At 27.6% G+C, this 16855-nt stretch overlaps 1 protein-coding gene across 6 annotated transcripts in view; it reads right to left on the bottom strand.

Annotated features, from left to right (window-relative positions):
• Nucleotides 1–16855, bottom strand: part of LOC109601686 (puratrophin-1-like) — a 210924-nt gene that overhangs the window by 170507 nt on the left and 23562 nt on the right. Inside the window, exon 1 of one of the 6 annotated variants that reach the window (XM_049962644.1) lies at nucleotides 9703–9738. The exons of the other annotated variants lie outside the window; for them this stretch is intronic. Within the exon in view, the coding sequence (XP_049818601.1) occupies nucleotides 9703–9723 (21 nt within the window). The 5' untranslated portion in view covers nucleotides 9724–9738. Of the gene's footprint in view, nucleotides 1–9702; nucleotides 9739–16855 lie in introns of those variants that run through there. 6 annotated transcript variants of the gene reach the window in all.

The following is a 16855-nucleotide window of genomic DNA, read 5'->3' as shown; positions in this document are numbered from 1 at the left end:
TAGGTAATTTTTTTATATTATTTATTATAAACGGAGAAACTAAAATGATAATTAACGAATGTAAGGAATACTATTTCGATGCCGGAGAGCTGATTGGACTGAATTCTGTAATTGCCCGATGCAACTACCTACGTACTATTCATCCGTTAAATATTCCACATTCAATAAATACTAATTATCGAGTAATAATTTTACTTGCGGACTTCACAAGGGCCGCACACAAGTGGAAAGAAGTGTTTTATGATGATTTAAATTAAATACACTATTTTCATAAAGATGAGTAAAAATTAAAATCCTTAGGAACTGTAGTAAACGTGAAATACTAAATATGTCAACGGATCCCGTTCTTTGTCCATTGTCGGAAATATTTACACAGAGATAAATCTTATTATGCAGTTTAGTAAAATTGTATCCCCCCTGAGTGGCAATCGGGGGGCCGCCGGCAAATTACATGGCAGTACAAGTGAAACTTAATTTATTATGTTTATGACATATTATTTCATTGCAGTTATGCACCAGCTCATGAGTCTACAAAATAATATATTTCTTGGAGTAAATCTAATTTATTCATTTGTCTTATTATGCATTAAAAGCTTGCTTGAATTATGAAACTTGGTAGACGATTTATTTCTCTTGTGAGATTGTGATTATAAAACTAAAATGCATAAATTAAATCAAATTAAATCTGGCTCATATTTTACAATGTGGTATTTAATTTCTTTCTGAACTCAAATTCTATAAATTGAAATTTTCAATCCCATTCTCAGTAAGAAGTCGGCTAAGGCATTCACAACAGTTGCGAAACGTATCGTGGAAATTGGCTGGAATGCCTTTAACTATTCAGAAACACTGCCAGATTGATTGACGTTTATCCTATTACTTCTATTACTGTCAGTGAATATCTATTGTAAAAAACTTCTTTGCGTTAACTTTCATTTACTACACAGTCATTGTGATGATTCGAGTAATGGATATCACTAAATTTAAATACTATAATATTAATTAAAAAAGAATGCACTGTTGTTTCGTTACTACAATTTCAATTTACTATTGCGTTATGTAATTTCGCAGCGACGATAATAAAAGGGGGAATTTTAATTTCGGTTTGATATTTGTAGTTGATTGCAAACCTACTTTAGTTTGCAAATATCGACATGATGGAAGTTTATCTGTTACTTAAATCTATCGTAACATTTCATGAGTCTTTGCGGAACAAGCTCATTTTATTATGGAAAAAACGGAGATACTATAATATTGATTATACCTTAAACATCTTGATAATTATGAAGCGGCTGTTTATTTAATCTCGAGCAAGGTAATTGGACATGAGAATGTTTATTTCAAAAAAAAATATTTATGAAGTCATTACGAAATGGAATACCATACGATCTAGATCGAAAGTGCTTATTAGAGTCTACGGCGTGACATTCGAATAACACGAACAAAAACTCAATTTACACATATTTTTTTTTAATGAATCCTCTCCCTTTTTTAATCTAATTATCACCGAAAAATCTTGCCACATTTTGCAAAAATGTAAGAAAAATTCTCAATCACAATAGGCGTGTTCAAAAATTGAAAAAAAAACTATGTAAAAATTATGTTATCTTTGACTTTTTGTTATTTTACCTTTAAAGGCTCCAGAAAGGTATCGGGCTCATAATTTCAGGATATGTTGGTACTCATAAGATTCTTCGATGCCGCAAGTTTCAAATCTTTATCTGTTACCGTTTCTGAATAAATCAGCACCTTGTGAATCGAATCGTCTAAATACCGGATATATTTTGGGGAATGGTGGTAGCTTCTAGGAAAAAAAAATAAGAGCTATATCTGTTCATAAGAACCTTAAAAAAACGGGATTATTTTCTTAATTTTGATTTTTAACCAAAATATGAAACTATTTTTTTTTAATTCCTCATTCAATTTTCGATGAAATTATAAGTTCGGGATTTTTTTAGAACGGTACGTCACATTGAGAAAAATTAAAAATCGATTTTTTATTCAAATATCGATTTCTTTTTGTTATTTAACTCTTGGTTCTTATGAACAAATACAGTATAGTATCAACATTTCCTGAAATTACGAGCCCGATATCTTTCTGGAACCGATTCAGTATTCTTTTTTAAATTAAAATTGGATTCTTATGAATAAAATATATTTTAATTTTAACTTTGTCAGTAATATTTTTAATTAGTTTATAATTAAAATAAAATAAAATTTAGATCATTCTATGTCCTCCTTGGACATTAGTGTTTCTTTTGCATGCTCTCTATAGATTCCTCTGTCAGCGAAATTATGGAGCTAGAAGGTCTGGAAGGCATTCTAAAAAATTCCTCCCCATATCATAATGAACTTCCTCAACTCATCAATGATTTTGTGGAACACCTCGTCTGGACTAAACAGGAACTCGTTGTAGAGCCCAAACTTATTTTCATTTGTGAAAAACACAGCTTTCTATTTTTCCATCCAGTGACCATGAGACCTTGTCCACTCTAATCATTGTTGGTTAAGGTCGAGGGTCAAATGTAAGCGCCACAATAGTCCTTGGAAACGAAAACATGCAGTTGCCAAGCGTCCTGTACCGTAACTGGAGCGATACGAGTTCCTATGGCGTTCTCTAGCTGACCGGCCACTTGCATGGAGGACGCTCTAGGGCTCGTAATCTTTCTGTGTTTGATAAAATCGAGTACAAAATACATTACGCAACTGTTGAGTCTACCTTTGATATCAATCTGATTGATCCCAGATTCCAACATTCCAATTGTTCTACAGGTCTCATTTCGAGTTATTATACACCGAGGCATAATTATCCGAACGAATTTTGGTAAATACTAATTATAATTAGTATTAGTAATTATAAACTAACAGCACATTGTATTGTCTTCTTTAAAAAACTTTAAAAATTTATATATACAGTATAGAAAAAATAATTTTTGTCCTGGTTATTATGGTCAAAAAATATATATTAAAAATTAACTTCCCTTTATAAATTTAACAATTACATAGTTAATAGTATTTAAAGTTTTTTTACTACTTGTAATCAGTATTTTAATTAATTCTACACTAATATATTGTGTCTCATTTTGTTAGTCACTATCTCCCATAAATTTTCAAAAGAGTTTAGGTGGGAAAATTGACATGATCAGTCAATGACATTTTTTCCCTTAAAAGCCACAGACAAATTTTTATCTGAATACGGTACCATATTGTTCCTCAATATTTGTTTTCAATACATAAAACGATCCATTACAAATCACGAAAATCAGCACCATACTATTACTGACCTGTTGCCATGTTTAACAGTGAGTATGGTAAACTTTGGGTTAAACTTTTCATGAATAGGTGGCCTAACCAGATTAAACTTGATTTCATCTCTCCAAATCGCTGGTTTCCAATCATTTAGTCCAGAGTAAAAGGGACCTGGTAAACTCAACTCTGGCTCATCTGTTCTTCTCTGATAGTAGTGGTTTTTTAGTCTGGCCTTCTCGCATGAAGACCCCTTGTAGTAATCTATCTCTTACAGTTCTTGAGGAAACATTAATTACAAGTTGTGTCTCAAGTAGACCTTTTATTTTGCTGGAACTCAGGAAAGGATCTTTTTTGGAGTAGGATAAAATTTGTTTATCCTCAAACCTATTGGTTTTTCTTGGTCTTCCAGTTTTATTATTTCCTTACACATTACCAAAGCTTGAAAATTATTGTAAAATACGCGTTACAATCGAGAGATATTGATTTTTCTTTCATCGGATTGAAAGAACGATACACACAATCCGTAATCTTAATCCGGAAGACAATTTTTTTCCACGAGACATTATATTAACTCAGTTTAATTTGGCGTATACTGTAAAACTAAAAATTATTGTCGATTTTATAGAGATTAGTGATAAAAATTTACTCTACTTTTTGCCAGACGAATATTTAATTTTGATTTGTAGCTAACAGAATTATTTTTAATACAAGAAATATTCACCGATATATTTGTGTGCTCATTATATTAGATTTGCATATACAGGGCGGTAGCAATTTATATATTTTTAAAGTTGCACTACTTTTTGCCATTACTATATATATATTTTTATAAAAATTAATACAATTAAAATGGATTTTTATTTTAAGAAGTTTAATATGTCTGACTTTTGGACAAGTTCAACAAAACACATCTGTTTTTTTATATGAGTAAAAATATATAATAAATAATTGAACAAATTTTAAAACCGATCTTTGATTAAAATGAATATGCATGGATGTGACGGCCGTTTCTCGCATACTAATGACGCGGTGCAAAGGTACGTTCGAATATCCCCCAGAGATGCCTTAATTTCAATTACAGGCATAACGGATATAACCTGTTTGAAATTTGATTCCTCGGTACGGCTAAAGTTATTAAAGCAATGGCGGCAATATTTTATGCTTCGAAAATGAAGACCATTGGGTCAGCAGGTGATTAAAATGCCTTGTACTTTTTTTATTTCTTTTCATTTGCTGCACGAGATTTTATTTAAATGAATTAAAGAGGATTTGGCCTAATTATGTCAATAAGGCTTAAGCGGAGAGTCGCATCTTATGCCGTAATTGTAAGGAGGATGGTGACAAATGTGGTGTAAGTAAAGTCTTTTTTCGCCATGCGTGGCCTCTTTAGTTAAATAATGATTACATCGAGATTAAAATATTGCATTTGTAAGACGAGATTATTTTTAAAGAAGGCCAAATGATAACAGGTAAATTATGTGATTATTTAATTTATGGACCACACAGGACCGAGTTAAACGGTCTGCGAGAAAATGTCACACGCCATTAAATCATGCAGTGATATATGATATTGAAAAAACAGGCAACGAAGAGAAACAATTTGTCTATAAAAATTATATATCTAATGAAAAATAATTTTAAGCGCTCTAGTTTATAATTCTGCAATTTCATTTTCAAATGATATAAAATATTTTAAAATTGATTATCTGGTATCATTTTTAATATGTTATAATAAATAATAAAAATATTTCTGGTAAAGTAAGCGACCAAACAACAAACATCTAATAAAACAGTCTGACAGAAAATATCACACACCATTAAATCATACAGTAATATATTAAAAAAGCAGGGAGAGAAAAACAATTTGTTTTCATGTAGAAGCATTGACATATCAAAATAGAAAAGGTGATTGTATCTGACAGTACGTCAAATTAATAGGAACATCAATACAAGTAAAAATATATTGTGATGATAAAATATAAAGCAATACCTCTTAAAACCATCCCCATATGAAATACTGAAGAATAATCAATTAAAGATTTTATATATATATAGCTATTAAAGACCTTTACAAATAAATGAAACAATTAATCCACCAACTAAATTAATATAAAAATAATATTATACTTTATTCAACTCTTACAAATATAACTATAAAACGACAAAGATCATATCTCCCAACTTTAATATAATTCCTGCTAAAATTATTGATCCAGCTACAGCTGCTTCTACATGGGTCTTGGGTAATCAAATATGAATAAACTTAACTTTAACTTTAACTTTAAAAATTATAATTATAAAAACAGATAAATACGTAATATCCAAATTTTTTTAAATAAATTCTAATCTATTCCTATTTCTATAATAACAAAAAATAGAAATTATTATAGGTAAAGAAAATAATAAAGAATAAAATAATAAATATATTCCTGCCTTAAACTAACTTCAAAGAATAAATAAAAAATTAGTAAATTTATTCTTCTAAATGTAATATATAATCTGATTATTAAAACTAATATTACTATTAAAAATAAATTAGAATACTCATTAGTTTAGTATTTTTTTCTTCTCTAGCTAATACTAATAAAGCATAAAATTCAAAAAAATGGAAGGAACAATTCTCTTACGAAGATGCCTTTTGGAATTTTGGAAACTCTCTAATAAAAAGTATTTTAAAAGTAAGGTAAAGATTTGAAGAAATCAGACCTTATGTGCTTTAAAAAAATGGTTCATTATAATATTACCATATATATGATTGAAAAAAAATATATTTTTGAAAATTTGTTACTCTCTATCTCAAAATTCTGAATTTAATAGATTAAAAATACATCTAATTATACTATTAAAAACTTATTTATATACGGTATTTTAACTTTAAAAATTATAATTATAAAAACAGATAAATACGTAATATCCAAATTTTTTTAAATAAATTCTAATCTATTGCTATTTCTATAATAATAACAAAAAATAGAAATTATTAAAGGTAAAGAAAATAATAAAAAATAAAATAATAAATATATTCCTGCCTTAAACTAACTTCCTTTCCAAGAATAAATAAAAAATTAGAAAATTTATCCTTCTAAATGTAATATATAATCTGATTATTAAAACTAATATTACTATTAAAAATAAATTAGAATACTCATTAGTTTTATTTTTTTCTTTCTCTAGCTAATACTAATAAAGCATAAAATTCAAAATCTCAGTAAAACGAAAAAAAAGACAATATATCTAAACCTAAAAATAAAGATAAATAATTAAAGATATAATTAAAAGAATAATTTGAACTAATCAAAATTCTCTCATAAAACATAAAGGAATTAAAAAAATTCTAAATAATAATCATAATATTGAAGATAACATAATATAGTTATTATCAACTAATCGAATTATAAAAACAAGAATAGAAAAACCTAATCCTCCTTCACATACTCTAATCCTGAGGAATAATATAGAAAAAAATATAACCTTTAAATATTAAAAAATATAAGGATATATAATAAAAATTCATTTTAGGATAAGACTTTAGTTACTGTTCCAAATAGGTTCCAAGTTTGAATCAATTGTCTAGACTGGCAAGAATAAGTAAGAAATACAATCAATAAAGTTAACAATTATTAAACATCTTATTTTGTGATCCTCATGTAATATATGTGTAATATATTTGTTCAAGGCTCTCCACTTTTTAATCAACTTCATCACTTATAGCATCTTCTGATACTTTAAGCTGAATTTTGCTCCCATAAATCACATATCCACGGATTACACTGGAATAAATCATTATTAACCCAAAATCTGTTTTAAGTAGAAAAAGAATAAATGGCATAGTTAGAAATATGAATATTTATTCAAATAAATCCTTATTCAAATACATAAATTACTCTTTCTGGTGCCTAATATTTACATGTAATATGAAATTATTATTTAATAATAAATTACCTTAAATAATATATTAATATTACATTAAATAATGTAACGTAACATCAAATTTGTATTGGGTTACTAAGGGTAGCCTAACGGTTCCTTCAATGCTTTCATTCCGACCGACAATCAATCAAAGCTGTTAATTAATTTTGTGGTTGATAACTTCGGCCTGCCATATATAGAAGTAAAAAGACTAAGAACATTTTTTTAATAGCCGACTCAATGAACGTGTGTTAATATAAAACAACTTTAATCATTGTGAATCTTTCGATTTTGACACCTTAAACATGCATAATTTCCTTGCACAAGCATGTTTCGATTCAATTGGTAAGATAAAAGATGCACTCCTGTTTGTTTTTTACAGATTCTTTCGTATAACATAAGATACGCACAGTCATAGAGTGTAATTTTTATTTTGTGGGGTAGCTATAAGTGATTAGGATGATCCGCCACTAATTCGACTCAACGTTGTGTATGAAATCAACGATCTTATCTATCCGTGATTTTAAATATCCGTCGAGTCATTATTATGTTATCCATCCATCACTCCTTCTAATCACGCCATCTATTATGTTGCATCCCCAGTGTACACGTCACAATGCACCGCCCCTAGCCTTGTATTACAGATATTATAGGAATGAGTTTTCAAATTTAGAAGTGACACAAAAAGGAAGTTTTTGAACTTATTTATTGACAATAACGGTGGTAAACATGGAAACACCCCAGAAATGTATCGGGGTTATTTGGGAGTAAATAATCGATGTTTAATAGCATGAATATAAAAATTAGGAATGCGAAAAAAGTATTTTACTACAAAACGCAATAATCGTTCTTTCAAACGAAAGAACGATTATTGCGTTTTGCGTTCATTTTTAAATTTTGGGACACTGTGTAGTAACTTTAAAAAAATATATAAATTTTTATAATATCTATGATACTATTCTAGATATTTTAATTGAATTTGGTACATAGTTACTGAGCATCAAGAGGTATTTTCTTTTATGGTATTTCTTAAAGTGACATTAGTGGGAGACTCAAAATAAATATTTTTAAACAAAGGTTTTTTCAATTTTTATTCTCTTCTTAACAAATTTGATGCCTGTTTTTTTTTCCACCGACTTACCGTTTTGATGGAATCTTACGAAAATGCCTTTTGTAATTTTGGAAACCCTCTAATAAAAAGTATTTTAAAAGTAAGGTAAAAGATTTGAAGAAATCAGACCTTATGTGCATTAAAAAAATGGTTCATTATTATATTACCATATATATGATTGAAAAAAAAAATAATTTTTTGAAAATTTGTTACTCTCTATCTCAAAATTTAAGACTTCTAAATTTAATAGATTAAAAATACATCTAATAATACTATTAGAAATTTATTTATATATGGATAGTACGACTCAAATAGGAAAAAGGTACTATTTTTTCTTTAGTTTGTGATACTAGAAACATTGAAATTAACTTAAACTTTTCGAAGATCTAATGGTGGTACGAATATCTCTCTTTCCTTGTTCATTACTATACCATGTATGATAGAAAAAATATTTTTTTGAAAATTTATTACTCTCTATCTCAAAATTTAAGATTTTTGAATTTAATAGATTAAAAATACATCTAATAAGACTATTAGAAATTTATTTATATATGGACAGTTCGGCTCAAATAGGAAAAAGGTACAATTGTTTCTTTAATTTGTGATACTGGAAACATTGAAATTAACTTAAACTTTTCGAAGATCTAATGGTGGTACGAATATCTCTCTTTCCTTGTTCATTATTATACCATGTATGATAGAAAAAATATTTTTTTGAAAATTTATTACTCTTTATCTCAAAATTTAAGACTTCTGAATTTAATAAATTAAAAATACATAAGAAATAATACTACTATAAATTTATTAATATAAGGACAGTACAGCTCAAATAGGAAAAAGGTACTATTTTTTTTTTTATTTGTGATTCTGGAACATTGAAATTATTTTAAACTTTTCGAAGATCTAATGGTGGTTCCTTGTTCATTATTATACAATAGACTTATATACTATTATAAATTTATTTATATACGGCTCAAATAAGAAAGAAAAAATAATTTTTTGAAAATTTATTACTACCTCAAAATTTAAAACTTTTGAATTTAATACATTAAAAATACATAAGAAATAATACTGTTATAAATTAACTTAAACTTTTCGAAGACCTAATGGTGGTACGAATATCTCTCTTTCCTTGTGAGTTTCGTGACCGGGTATTGGGGTTGATGAACTTATTGCTGTGCACTAAACTCCCAAATGTTGTGCTTTATTTTTGCGAGGGTTTTTTTATGATATATATTCTACAAGGGTAGCACATCGAAAGTGGAAAAAATACCACTGAATTACTAGAAAAATTTACTAATTTAGGATCCCAGTTGATAGACAACATCATCACCTTATTAGGATTATGGAAATTATTTTATATTTAATCACTTTGCTATTATGTTGTATAAATGCGGCCATTTGGATGTGCATTTAAATTTAATTATAGTTACCTTTCTATTTCTCCTGATCATATTATGTGGCGAAGGTAGATAAAACTACATCCCATACTGCGTTTACACACTTTTAGTTACACTTCATTTCACCGAGCACATCCGTAACCATTATTTAGGCCCTACTGCGTGCAGAGAATGAATAATTTCAATTATGTTTGCTATATTGTCCTACCATAAACATAAAACATGTTCACAAGATTCTATCGATTATATTTATGTTGCATTATTTTTAAAACATTTATGGGAACAATTTATTGCCCAGGTCCATTCAATAATCAATAATTCATATAATTATGTTTAGGCCTGTTGAATTTTACAACGTTTGCACACATTACACGTGTGTACGGCAATAAATTAGAGTTCGATCATCATCACTAGTCAATTAACTTTAAATTGTGACCATTATTGCCCTTATAACCGTACCGGCAATTTTTTATATAAATCAGTGTCAGTCCTTTTTCAACTTCGCCTGAAGACACATCGAATTGTGCACTTAAATTATTACACAATATGTAAACAAGGTTATTCGTGTTATCTATTTAATTTATGGGCCTCAGGAACAAACATTACCAAAAAATTATCACGAAAATGCACTGAAATTCAACTATAAATTACAAAATCAAGTACAATAACTCAAGTTGTTTGACACAAATATGTAGCTCGCATGTTTTTCCTGATAATTCACAAGTTACTCTTTTTCTAATATTGATTCAACAATAGCCTGTGACCGCATTACTTGGCCAAGTTTTAGGTAGGTCGGTCGATATTTTGGTAGTGTGGACATTACCTTACAAACATCATGTTAATTGAAAAATAATAGTTCTTATACATAATTCTAATGCAACCATTTAATCTAAAAAGATTTAATGCAGCACTTAAAAAGTTTTAGGTTAAATCAATAATTTCGATAATTACTTTAATGGCCAGATATAAACTTTCTTATTTTATTTATTAATTTAGCATTATTTTAAATTTTCTAGAGTTCAAGCCAAATATGACCTAGGTGATTGGACTTCAAATTCAAAATCAATAGTTTTAGTAGGGGTACATATTTAAGATTTAATTAAGACTTACGTCAAATCCCCACAAGGTAATTTCAATTAATTATTTGGCTGACTGTTTGAGTACAATAATCTTTACATTAATAACATTTTAAATTTCCAATATTCTTATTGTTTAAGACATAAATTAAGTTAATACAATTTAATTAATTATTGAATTCAGTTAATTAATTTTAGGTAAATTCAGGCAGACTCAAATTATATCTACAACACAGAAAACCCATTTTCAAGATTCAATTAAATGGTAATTTTAAAATACAAATGAAACTTGGGGGCGTAATAAATCATGTGACTAATTAATGGTAAAAGTGAAATTCAGTTATGTTAGGTGACATGAACATATGTAAATTTAATGTAAAATATGAAATTATAGAATACTAATCGAAACAATACAATTTTATTACGTCATTGATTTTATTAATACTCCCATAATTTTAAATTTTTTATATCACACTTAATTATAGCGTCATATCGTTTTTTTTTTTAAAGTAAACCTTATACTTTTTATTATTTTTTGATAAATATTTAATTGCTAACAATAAGTATTTATTTTTTTTAAGAAAGAGAAGTTCTTCAAAACACCTTGGAAGACCTCCAAGTAAGTAAACACTTTGACATTGACCCAAACCATACAATGAAAGATTTATGAAATCAATGTGAATAAAACATGATTTGATATGAAATCACTGTTAGCAATACTTTTATTTTATTAAGTATTTTATGTTTATGTAGAGCAATATTTAATATATTTTTCTTAGCCAATAACTAACAAAAAAATTCTTAAGCTTCAATAAGCAGAATTAAACTGATTCACTTTTGCACAGGGCCCTAGAACACATAAATTCGCCAGTACCACATATAAATTGCACATACACTCATTTAGTTTAACTGTCACAGTAAACAATTCCAAAACGTAGATAACTGGAAGTCACACGCCCATTACAAAAGCACGCGAAGCAGTGATTTGGCCGATGAAATGAAAATACCGGGAACGACGGCGATAGTTTACCACACCGGCACCGCTACGACGTCCCTTATGGGTACGGAATATAGTCGCCGGCGTTATAATCCGGAACCGGAGCTTTCTGATAAATTTCACGCACTGCGTAGACTTCAAGACGGCGGCAAGCGCCCCGACGCTCTGGGCAAGCGTCGCCGTTCAATTGGCTGTTTTGCACTTTCACCGACGGCGCTTGAATAATTGTTGTGCCAATTGGTTTTCGTGTCGTTTTGTTGGGGCGATCAATTTTGGGTAACATTAACCTTATTAAGGAGAATTGTTTTAACATAATTCACGTTTTCAACAACTTCAACAAAATTATTATTATTATATTTTAATCATAATTTTCTATTATAAACAGGTTCAATTATAAATTTATTTTTATTGTTATGACAATTGCTTTTCGTGTCGTCCTTTTATGGCAATCAATCTTGGATACACCTTAAGAACAATTGTAATAATTTCTTAACTCTGGTTAGTTATTTTCTAATTTTTAAATTATTATTCTAATCTTGGTACATTCGTTATACATATCTTGACATAATAGTACATATTTGAAGGTTCTTTTAATTGGAATCTTCTATTTCCACCATATTCAGAATGTTTAATGATAAACTTTATTTTTATTGTTATGACCATTATTTCTCATACAGTTATGTTATGACCGTCAACTTTGATTTATATTCGCCTTAATCAACTAATTAGTTTTAATTTTATTCATGTTTTTTTCAGCTCTAGTTGCTCATCTTTTTAATTTTTAATTTATTATTTTTATAGTTCATTATAAATTTCTTTACATAATGGTTTAAAGATTACTGTAATCGGAATAATCTATTATAACCATATTCAGAATTTTTTAATGGTAAACTTTAGTTTTATTTTTGTTTTTCATGTCGTTCTGTTGTTGCAGCAATTAATTTTAGGCGACACTCGCCTTAATAAAATGAATCTTTTAATTGAATTAATATTTTCATTTCAATTCAATATCACTGCTTATTTAAATTATTATTCTTGTAGTGATACAAAATTATATATTATAAGTTTCTTCACAAAATGGTAAATATCAGGCATAAGATTCAGGATTCTTAATAATCAGTCAATTTTGAGTGAATTGTTTTGATTCAATTTTTTACTTTTTAATCAGCTCTGGTTATTTAATTTTTTTAACTATTATTCTCGAAGTTGTTCAAAATTATTCATTATAAGTTTCTTCACAAAATGGTAAATATCAGGTATAAGGTTCTTATACAATCTTAAGTTCTATTATAACTCTATTCAGGATTTTTAATAAGCAGCCAATTTTGAGTGAATTGTTTTAATTCAATTTTTATCTTTTCAATCAGCTTTGAATATTTAATTTTTTAAATTATTATTCTCGTAGTTGTACAAAATTATTCATTATAAGTTTATTCACATGATTATAAATATCAGATATAACATTCTTATACAACCTAAAGTTATAATGAAACGGGATTTTTAATAATCAGTCAATTTTGAGCGAATTGTTTTAATTTAATTTTTATCTTTTCAATCAGCTCTGAATATTTAATTTTTTAAATTATTATTCTCGTAGTTGTACAAAATTATTCATTATAAGATTCTTATACAATCTAAAGTTCTATTATAATTATATTCAGGATTTTTAATAATCATCCAATTTTGAGTAAATTGTTTTAATTTAATTTTTATGTTTTTAATCAGCTCTGGTTATTTGATTTTTTAAATTATTATTCTCGTAGTTGTATAAAATTATTCATTATAAGTTTCTTCACATGATGGTAAATATCAGATATAACATTCTTATACAACCTAAAGTTATAATAAAACAGGATTTTTAATAATCAGTCAATTTTGAGTGAATTGTTTTAATTCAATTTTTATCTTTTCAATCAGTTCTGGTTAATTAATTTTTTAAATTATTATTCTCAAAGTTGTACACAATTATTCATTATAAGTTTCTTCACATAATGGTAAATATCAGGTATAAGATTCTTATACAACATGAAGATCCATTATAACTATATGCAGGAATTCTAATAATCAGCCAATTTTGAGTGAATTGTTTTAATTCAATTTTTATTTTTTCAATCAACTCTGGTTATTTAATTTTTTAAATTAATATTCTCGTAGTTGTACAAAATTATTCATTATAAGTTTCTTTTCATAATGAAACAGTTATTATAACAATATTCAGAATTTTTAATGATAAAACTTTCTTTTGTTGTCAAAGAAACTAGTTATAAATTTTATTTTAATTTATACAATTTACAATTTCTAAAAATCTTGGTTAATAAGTATATGTATAACTGGCGCATCCGCCAATTTTGTGACCAATGAATAAATTTATATAAAACTTGAATTAGTTTTGTATTTAATAAATCCATGGCTATAATTTCAATAGTTTGACAAAAACTAATTTGTCAATTTATGGGGAATATTGCGCAGTCACATGAATCATTTTATTACACAAATCTCAAATGAGACTCCCAGAAAGTGCAAAGACTGTAAGAATCGTTTGCGAATTAGTTTAAGAGGAAACAGAGAGGTTTCAAGATTAATTACTGGCCGCAAGCTACGTAAATGTTTTTATTTGCTGTGAATGGAGTTGAAATTAATTGCCTGTTTTCCGATTTCAAGAATATAAATACACGTAACGATTCGAGGGGTTAGACGAACGATACAGTTGAAGTTTTAATGGTATAAATAATTTATCTGGTTATTAATTTGCTGTGCGGTATAAAATTAAGTATCAGTTTCAAAACAAAATATTTGTAAGTAGTAAATAAATATTATTACTTTAACAAAAGTGACAAAATTATAAGTAGCTAGAATACTAAACGTATAAGAAGAAATACACAACAGTAATAGTTGTATTTAAAGTAAATTAAGATTTCATCAGTCGCCACCAAATACAGTTCATTTGATATATAAATATGGTCTTCTTAATTAAAAGTTACTATGTAATAATAAAGTTGTGCAGCGTATTTAAATGTAACTTTACAAAAACGGAAGTATTAGACATTCAATTTCATAAAACTAATTACAACATAAAAACCATTTAACAGATCCACCTTTTAAGAGGATTATATATGCTAACAGAGATACTTCAAACAGTAAATGCTTTTGTCTTAAATGAAACTTTGCGTAACATTACGTTGGCTTAACTATAATGCATTAGAAGAATTCCCGACAATCGATCTCTTGTCAATCAAATGCTTCCACTTTCATAATTCAGTTTTTTTCATGGCCGTTCAAGTTCGAACTTTCGATTTTAATAAGTTAGTTCTAATGTATACAGCGTGAACGTGTAAATTGCATTTTGTATAATGTACAATACGTTGTAAAAGTCAATATTGGGAAAACGTTTTATGGTTTTCTTGAAGTCGAATCATTTACTTGTTGTGCAGCCAGACACGTTTTCATTTACTTGATTGTTTAATTTATATACTACATAAAACAATAATTGCATTCGATTGTTGTTTAATGTAGAAATAAAGGATAATATTTTTTGCCATTAACTACTGTAACCTAAATCATTGAATTAACTAATTGGAGTTTCCTATTTCTAATCTCTAATAAAACTTATTTTGGAAAATAAAATGGTGATAATGATAATATAACACACTGTATTTTATGCTTCAGATTATGTACTCATCAGAGATAACCGTCTGATAAATTCCTAATCAGCTTAGAAGGTGTTTGATTAGTCATTGCATGATCTGCAACATATTAAATGCATCTTAACCGAATCCAATGACTTTATAATCTGAATCGACTTTCGATTTTAATCTTTACCTTTTCAGACGAGGCTTATACCGTTATTATTATCGCAATTATTTATTTATCAGGCATTTAAACATATGTCAGTTACATCATATCAAATATATTTAACAATAAAAAGCAAATTTACGTTAAAATTATAAAACTAAAACAAAAGTACAGAAAAATTAATCAAGAATGATTTAATACCCTCAATATCTATTATGCAATTCCCATCCCCAAAATTTTAAATGAGAAAGGGAGTCCACTTTATGCAAACAACTGTATTATTCCCCTATCTATGGTATTAAAAGCAGCTTAACGAAATTCGTTAACACCCTTGTTTGATAAGGGAACCTCTGTCATTTATAAGTAATTGATTGCATTTAAATGATGTAATTAATGACTTTTCCTACGTTTACGTATATGCAAATTGAGTGGAGTTTAAAATCTGTTAATTTTTTCAACAAAAAGGCAAAATTAAATTATAGATTTACAATAAAATATCGTCATAATATTCACTTTCTAGCCACGTGTAGAATATAAAAAGTGAAACCATAGTCAGAAATGAATCTTTTAATTTGTTTTAAAAGATATACCGTTAGAATCATTGAGGAACGTATCAGTGAATGACACTGCAAGTTTACTTACCCAGACTTTACTCTTAGGTATGTGAACACAAAGAACTAATTTGTTGACCCTCTAGTGGTATCTACGAATCAGATTTCAGACATATGTCACGACACTGTGTTAAATTAGATGTATAATTTACAAGGCCATAAAAATATATGCCCAAATTAAAAATATAAAATATTACTATTTATTATTGTATCGTTGTATCTTTGAATTTCAAGAAACGTTCTAATTAAAACATTCCTTATAATTTTAATATATTTATGGCCGATTAAATTTTGTGAAATCCATTATTTTTTATTTAAAAGATTACTGATAATCACATGTATGTATATTAACAGTTTAATTAAAAAATAACCTTAGTCAGTCCAGAAATAAGTTAAGTTAAGAATTTAATTATTTAAATTTACGTCGATATAATAAAATTAAAAATTTTGTCGATCATTTATTTAGCGGAAACTTAAAAAGAGCCGCACTTTTATTTGTCACGATTGACATAGAAGAAAAAATTACGGAATAGGTGTGACCGCGACCACGAACTTGAACCGATCATAGATAAATATTCCACTTCAACAGTCGTTCATATGCAATTAGAATGACTAGTCGTGATTCTATGCATGTTGAGTAGTTGCTTGGTTAAACACTTTCTTATATTCAGCCGCATGGACATAATGTAAAAGAGAAAGTTGTTTCTTCA

Source organism: Aethina tumida, chromosome 2, assembly GCF_024364675.1.
Source record: "Aethina tumida isolate Nest 87 chromosome 2, icAetTumi1.1, whole genome shotgun sequence".
NCBI lineage: Eukaryota > Metazoa > Arthropoda > Insecta > Coleoptera > Nitidulidae > Aethina > Aethina tumida.
Note: the sequence above shows the minus strand (reverse complement) of the source record. Positions and strands in the feature narration are given on the sequence as shown.